Source organism: Oryx dammah, unplaced genomic scaffold (assembly GCF_014754425.2).
Source record: "Oryx dammah isolate SB20612 unplaced genomic scaffold, SCBI_Odam_1.1 HiC_scaffold_2, whole genome shotgun sequence".
Lineage (NCBI taxonomy): Eukaryota > Metazoa > Chordata > Mammalia > Artiodactyla > Bovidae > Oryx > Oryx dammah.
In genome coordinates this window covers 87,245,307-87,253,340 of record NW_024070186.1, presented here as the reverse complement: position 1 = coordinate 87,253,340, position 8,034 = coordinate 87,245,307, and the positions used below count along the sequence as shown (strand labels likewise).

Below are 8,034 nucleotides of genomic sequence, written 5' to 3'. Positions count from 1 at the left end.
AGTCCAAGGTCTTTGAAATGACACATTAATTTTGTAATTGTCTTTCTTTTGGTAACAAGATGGCCCTACTGAAGAGAACCCATCTGTGTATGTTTCTTTGTAGTTTACAGTGTTTTCATATGAATTCTCCCTTTTCATCCTCACAACAACTCTGGGAGAGGCAATACTTATTATCCCCACTTCCTCAAGCAGGTCAGGTAACAGGCTCAGGGAGATGAGCAGACTCTTAGGCCTGACATCACCATCTGGAAAAAAACATCCAGGAAACTATTAGGGAGTGTCTCGCACCAGCTTGTTGAGCCTAGGCCTTCTGGTGATGCTGTAAGTTTTTACGAGGTCTATAAATATCTACCTGCATTTCTTTTTCCTGGCATCTCTCTTGTATCTAACCTGAAGTTCATGTTTGTTTTGTCAGGTGGCTTCAGGCCAACACCTTCCAGTTATGAGGGTTTAAAAGTTGTCCTGGCTGATCAATATCAAGACAGGACTCTGGTTTATATAATCTCTATATCGTGCCCCTTTCCTTTCATTGCTTCCTAAACAATTGGAAAATGAGTGTGCCCTGCTGGAGTCATTTAAGTCCAAGGGTCTAAAAATATTTTCTAGATTATTACTTACTGGCAAATCAAGTCCTGAGGTGAAGGTTCAACATGGCCAGGTCAGAGGTATAGGCAGGACAAGCACTCAGGCTAGCGCATGGGTGGACAGCACCTAAGGAGTTTCCAGGGGAGAGTGGGTGTGGACATGCCGTGATGTTTACAGTCTGGCTGAGCTGGTTCGGAACGTGAACAGGGTCAGTCAGCAGATTCTGCCAAGGTCTCACGGGGGATTAAATGATGGGACAGAAAGCAGTGTGCTGCTCATTCCATTTAGAGATGTTTGGTGGGCTGCAACCCTGATCTAATCTGCCAAAAGGTCACCTTCATGTCCCAAGCTGCTATTACTGGTGTCTCCTAATGCCAAGGTTACTGTCACAAAGCATCTGAAAGGCTCATCCATCCCTGTCACAAAAGGCCCTCAATAAGTAATTAATGAACAAACAATCAGCCAAGCTGCCACACTCATTGACCATGTAAATATGAGGCCCACATCTCATCATCTTCAAGCTCCAACGTCTCTCCACCATAGAGCACAGATATGCTTACTTTATCTTCTCCTCTGAACCCTGAAGAGTGGGCACCCGACGGTGGGAGGCATTCAGGGGGAAATTTTCTGTGTCCGAAGATTGGTTACCGACTCTCTCCAACACACAGAAAGAACAGCAAACAAAAACAGGTGTTATGCCTGAAGTAGGCTTCTCATCCTTTAGGTCAATCCATCTGCCCATCCATCCATCATCAAGAGCATATTTCCTCACCCACAGCACTGAGCACACAGAAATGACTCAGCCCCTGCTCTGCCACAGTAGAGTTCATGGTGTAGCTCCATCGTTTAAATGATGCCCTCATGAAAACGAACCTGTTGTACTCTGAGGTGGTGTGTTTGTTATCACCAGAAAAACACAGTGAAAATGATATTGATTTTATTGCATTATTTTACTGACTAGAACGCCAGACTTAATAGAGGATATAAGTATAAAAATAATCAAATTCTTACAAATAATATTTTGCTGCTACAGTACTGAATAATTAGTGAAGGTTGCAATTATAATACAACTTTAAATAACATTCTTATAATGGATTTAACACAATCAACCAGGGGCTAAGGTTTAAAGGTCTGCAAAGAGAAATTTGGGACAATGTGAAAACTCAAAAAGTTAATTTTCCAGCTACAGGCTTCATTTAACCAAAAATCCAACAACACAAACATTAACAAAACTCACAGCAACCCCTGATGAGAGGTCTTTTAAGAAACAGGCAAAATAATATAGAAACCTGGGTTAGTTTCCCAGGTAGACTGGTTCCATCTCATCCCTGTCTAGTCCCATCCTTCCTACCCAAAAACTCTGCACCTGAAATGCACTATCATGTATCCAAGAGAGAAAAAAGAAAAGATAAAGCCAGAACCTAACATACAATTTCTTTTAAATGTGCTCTTTACAACGCCTAGAATTCAGAGCCAGTATAAGATATGTCTCTTTTTAGACTTCAATTGTCCCCTTGAGTTGCACAGGGTTTTCTGTGAGCACTTTAAATCAAATAGGATGGATTATAACACGCTTGAAAAGATACTTTAGCACAACAAATTAACTGACATTTAATACTTTAATCTTTCTAGTAGTTTAAGCAATTCCTTTCTCTGGGGATTCAAGAAAAGAAAAAGAATACATACTCAACAACTAACTCTACAAAACTGTATCTGTTTCCAAGAATGCACACGAGAACCTCTGAATGACGCTTTGTCAAGAAGGAAGGAATGGAATGTCCCTTCTAATCCCCACAAAAGTTTCACACAGAAGAGAATCTCTCTGATATTAAGGGTGGTGTTCAATAAGATACAAAATACTGAGATACTGAACTTTGCATTCTTCCTCTCTCTAAAGAAGTGCTCTAGTTTTGAAATCAGTGTATCTTAGAACCATGGGTCAAAACCCTAATTTGGGGTGTATTTCACTTCACTTTTTTTCCTTCAACTAAACTAAGCCAGGAACAGTTAGCCTGAACACCACTCTCGCTTCTGCCAGCAGCATTCAGTGTTACAGCAACAGGATGCCCCGACAGTGGGCAAGATGGCTTAATGGAGGCTCCAAAAAGTCACATGAGAGGACTGACCCTGGTGTGTCTACTCTGGGGACTGTTATATCTGAATGAACATCACCCTTCAAAGACATTTTCATGGGCAACCATCCCATCTTAACTTTGCAAAGATGATGCCCTCTCATTTGGGCCAACATTAAGAATGACCTCTTCAAGAACTTAACAGTTACATCTTAGTTCTTGACCTCAAATGCTGATAAACCAGCTTGATTACATTCTCCACTCAGCAATTTTGGCTCTAAATGACTTAGCTACTTCTGAAAACAAACTTTTGTCAAAGGAGGAAGATTTGTCAGCATCTAAGACATTCAACTGAATACGTTCCAGACTCTGATAATATTCACAAAAACATGCTTCCAATATGTGGGAAACACAGCCTCACCACAGGAATAGGGCAAGGCAGCACTCAGAAGGATGACTAAGTCTGGCCGCATCTGTCAAAAACCCAGGTCATCACCATACACTTCCTTCATCCAAAGCCACGTACCAGTATGCTCCTTGCTAATAAGCATGAGCCAGCCACTATTAACAATGACCACAAGCATCCAAGCAATACATGTAAGGACCTGAAAGGACTTTTCAACATTTTGTTTTTGCACTTTATGACATTAGTTTAGCTACTGCTTAACAATATTAAACACAACTTTTAAGCCCATTCTCTCAAGCTCTCTTTGATACTGTATGGTGAGGCATCTGCCAGGGAGATGAGGCAAGAGGTACAGTGGGAAGAGGGAGCCAGGCAGAGGGTATGGGTCCTGGCTCCCTAAGCCAAGGTACTGATCCCCTCTGAAGGTTCCCATGTCCGAGAAATGGGCCCTCTCGTGCCCACCTCACAAGGGTGTGGTGAAGCCAAGTACTCTGCACAGAGCCTGGCTCTGGTGGGAACACGTGAGATGCTCATTGGGATTATTTAGGCTTTCTAAAATGTCTTTAGCAAGGCTGGGTCATGGCGCAAAAAATAAAAGACACCAGATTTCAGACCCTCTGGAGCTTCAGTGGACTCCACAGATGATGGTAGGCCCCAGTGAGCACTGCCCTGAGAGTCACCACCCTCTGGCACGCTGCATGACACAGGGGTTCCATGCAGCCCCACACTTTCCTGAGGTCTGAGCATCTTATGGGCAGCTTCTTCAAGTGGGGCCCCACACAGGACCACAGCATTTCTGTGAGCAGGAATCACTCCAGGTGCGTGGACTAACCTGAACCTTTGCCTGGGCTTCTGGTCACCAGGGGTGCATCCAGCCTGTCCCCTCAGTCCCAGGGCCGTTGCCCCACCAGCTGTTTCTCAGCTCAGGGAGGACCTTTCTGAAAGTATTTTAACCCCAAGCAGGAATGAAGCCGGCCTCTCCCTTCCTCACGCAGGCAGGCAGCCAGCACTGGCACCCTAAGCCCCCACCCCTGCGAGCCGCCTAGGAACTGCATATGTGATATGACCTCAGCCTTGCAGGGTGCCTCCCTTTTTCACAGTAAGAGAAAAAACAACACTCTCAATCCACTTCACATGCACAAAACCCACTCCCAGGAAATCCTCTTTGAAACTCACAGCACACTCTGTTCTGGACGTTGGGATTCTGCTTCAGAACACTCTGGGGACAGAACGCTTCATTCGGTGAAGAGTATAGCTTCTGGACCCGGGCACAGGAGATGACCTGCCAGCTGTGATGTCAGCTGCAGGTGGCGGGCTTGTATGCCTGGGGACGGCCTCCACTGCGGCCCTGGGTCCCGGGGGCCGGCAAGGCTCTGCAGCAGGAGCCTGGAAGCAGCAGCCTCCTCGCGGCCTGGCTTGCTGGCTCAGGTGAACTGAGGCTAGGAGCTCGAGCTCTCCAGATAGATGAGAGCCCACGAGGCACAGAAAGGCATGTCTGGTTGCACGGATAGAGGCAAGACTCAAGATCTCTAACAGGTGATGCTATGTTAAGTTCGCACCCACTGACAAAAAGCAGGGTTCTTTGCATGTGTCTCATGAGATGAATGATCACATATGAAGAGTAACCTGGCTGCGGTGGGGTGACGGTGACTTGTGCAAACCACGGAACTCAGGAATTTGCACTCAAAACCGTTAGGACGAGAATTACACTAGGATTAGAGTCATTCTGAAGAGATTAGAGAACCCTGAAGGAAGAACCATGCCTGGGCTAGAACGGTCTCCAAAGGCTGCACCGTTTCCAGAAGAGTGGGTGTCACTGCCCTCCAAGCTGTAGGATGGGAACAGTTATTTTACTTCTGTGTTCACTTCATCCCGAACCAGGATGTTCAAAAGAAGATGACAAAGATCATGGGTCCACAGCAGCAGGTGAAGGCACAGCACTGGATATGCACCCCTGGCAGGACCCACGCTACAGCCTCATACAAATGCATGGAGCCTCCTCTCCTCAGACAGATGCTCCACTCCCTAAACAGCCAGCAGTCTTTAGTTCTTTGATGCTAACTTGAATTACACCCCCGTTTCAGGAGGGAACTCCGTAGTAGTTGAAAGAGTTACAAATTACTGTTTGAGAGAAAATAAGTTATTTCTTCAATGAATAAATAGCTTTGAGTGGTTGGCTGAACCAACCAACCAACACTGAGTTTGCGGGCGAGATCAGGGCTTCTAGCAAAGATGCCACACTGGTGGGTAAGCAGACGCATGTGTGGTTCCAGCCCAGCTCCCCTTTCTTCCTTGGGATCCGCACAGCTGGCTTCCCAAAGCACTGGCATCTCAGAAATGGACACACCTGTTCAGCCCATTTCCTGAACCACATTCAGCTGCTTTTCCATTAGTGGTGAAGTACCTACCAGCTTGGACCCAACCTGCATTCAGACTTCTGCTCCACACGCAGCGGCCTCGGCCTCAAGGGTAGAGGTCTGAGCCCACACCCTGTGCAGTGCCCCCAGAGCCAGCACCTTCCCCCAGGGTCCTTGCCCAGTGCCCACAGGGCTCACCATGGGGCGGCTGGATGCCTCGAACTAGAATCAAATGAAACTTGTTTTGCTCTGATTCAGACACGAATGGTGACATGAGAAGTAACCGCAAAGGAATAATCCTAGATAAATGTGTCCCTTTCACCGAAGAAAACAAACTGGAGCTGTGTGGTATGCCTCACAAGTTTCAGTTCCTCCATCTAGGGGTTTGTTTGGAAAATGTTGCACAAGAAGACTTAGGAGCGTGTGAAAATGCTGCATGTTAACCTGCAGCAACTCCAAACACTAGTGGCATGTCCTTCAGCATCTACTGTTCAGCACATAGCTACTGGGCAGGAAGACAACGAAAGAGCATTCCACTGTAAATGAATCACCAAATAGAGTCCTATGGGAGTGTCTGAGAAGAGGCCTTCTTTCTAGAGCAGTCTTGGAAAGAATCCGAAAGGAGGCCTCCCTCCCTCCTTCTGCATTTACTAAAGTGCAAACTGAGGAAAACCTGGGTTCCTGCACGGATGCCTAGTGATCAGCCCTAACTAACAGCCACTCCAGAGCTGTGGCCATGCCGCGGTCACGCGGGGACTTGACTGGATTGGCCCGTGTTCACATTCACAGTAGCAATGAAGGTGCCGGGTGAGCAGCCTGCAGTTCCACCTCCAGGGGCTCCAGCTGTCCCCTCCACTGTGGCCACGTCCCCCCATGCCCATCCCCTTTCTGCTGGCTGCTCAGGGATGGCCCCACTAGTCCTGGGAGTGGCCCCTGGGCGGTTCTCCCCTGGTGCAGTCAGAGCAAGGGGCCCCTCTTTCTTCCGCATTTAGAAGTAGTCTCTCCTCCTGCTCTCGTCACTGATGAAAGAGGGGTTATATTGTCCGGGGAAGATGCAAGAGTGCCGTGACCCTGGGAGTCCAGTGTAGGCCGGGTAGAGTCCATTTCGTTCAAGTTCAGGATTCCTCACACTTGAGGGCTGGTGACCAAAGAAGAAAGAAGAAAAGTCAATTTAATCTTAGGTTTAAATCTAATAGATAACAAAAAAAGAAACAACGAATGCTACATTTTGATGAATTTAAAATGGAGGCAGCTATACTTAGCATGAGAAACTCTGGGCAGGAAGAAGCAGAAGCTGGAATCAAGATTGCCAGGAGAAATATCAACAACTTCAGATATGCAGATGACACCACCCTTATGGCAGAAAGTGAAGAGGAACTAAAAAGCCTCGTGAAGAAAGTGAAAGAGGAGAGTGAAAAATTTGGCTTAAAGCTCAACATTCAGAACACTAAGATCATGGCATCCGGTCCCATCACTTCATGGGAAATAGATGGCAAAACAGTGGAAACAGTGTCAGACTTTGTTTTGGGGGCTCCAAAATCACTGCAGATGGTGACTGCAGCCATGAAGTTAAAAGATGCTTACTCCTTGAAAGGAAAGTTATGACCAACCTAGATAGCATATTCAAAATCAGAGACATTACTTTGCCAACAAAGGTCCATCTAGTCAAGGCTATGGTTTTTCTGATGGTCATGTATGGATGTGAGAGTTGGACTGTGAAGAAAGCTGAGCACCAAAGAATTGATGCTTTTGAACTGTGGTGTTGGAGAAGACTCTTGAGAGTCCCTTGGACTGCAAGGAAATCCAACCAGTCCACCCTAAAGGAGATCAGGCCTGGGTGTTCTTTGGAAGGACTGATGCTGAAGCTGAAACTCCAGTACTTTGGTTATGAAGAGTTGATTCATTGGAAAAGACTCTGATGCTGGGAGGGATTGGGGACAGGAGGAGAAGGGGACGCCAGAGGATGAGATGGCTGGATGGCATCACCGACTCGACGGACATGAGTTTGAGTGAACTCCGGGAGTTGGGGATGGACACGGAGGCCTGGCGTGCTGCGATTCATGGGGTCGCAAAGAGTCGGACACGACTGAGTGACTGAACTGAACTGAACTGATACTTAGCAGAGCAAGGTCTCACCTACAAGTCAGGACCTCCCAGATCGTCCCTTTATGGAACCTGGGACCCTTTGCCCATATTTTAAGGGCAGAGTTTTAGAAACATTATACAGTCAAGAGCAGCCCAGCATCCCAGACCTGGGTTAATTATTCTCTTGATTATTATCAAAAGTAATGATTATCTGATTACTATTTTGACTTTCAAAAAGGTGTTTCTCTCTGGAGCACAAAGGCTTTACTTTTTAAAGTAACTTTATTTATTTATTTACGGCTGTGCTTGGGCTTCAGGAGCTGCAACTCCCAGGCTCCAGCGCACAGCAGGTGGAACAGTTGCGGCCTGCAGGCTGAGCTGTTTCTCAGCTGGTGGGATGTTCCCTGGTCAGGCATTGAACCCAAGTCTCCTGCACTGGCAGGTGGGTTCTTTACCACTGAGCCACCGGGGCAGCCCCAGCACAATGGCTTTAGACCCTCTATAGCGCTTAGTGGTACCTTACCGTCCC

The 8,034-nt window shown here is 46.7% G+C and overlaps 1 protein-coding gene across 1 annotated transcript in view; it reads right to left on the bottom strand.

The window, feature by feature from the left end:
• Positions 1-1,505: 1,505 nt before the first annotated feature.
• HEG1 (heart development protein with EGF like domains 1) overlaps positions 1,506-8,034 on the bottom strand; it is an 84,570-nt gene continuing 78,041 nt past the window's right edge. Inside the window, exon 18 of the mRNA XM_040265549.1 lies at positions 1,506-6,558. Coding sequence (XP_040121483.1) covers positions 6,409-6,558 — 150 coding nt within the window. The 3' untranslated portion in view covers positions 1,506-6,408. The remainder of the gene's footprint in view (positions 6,559-8,034) is intronic.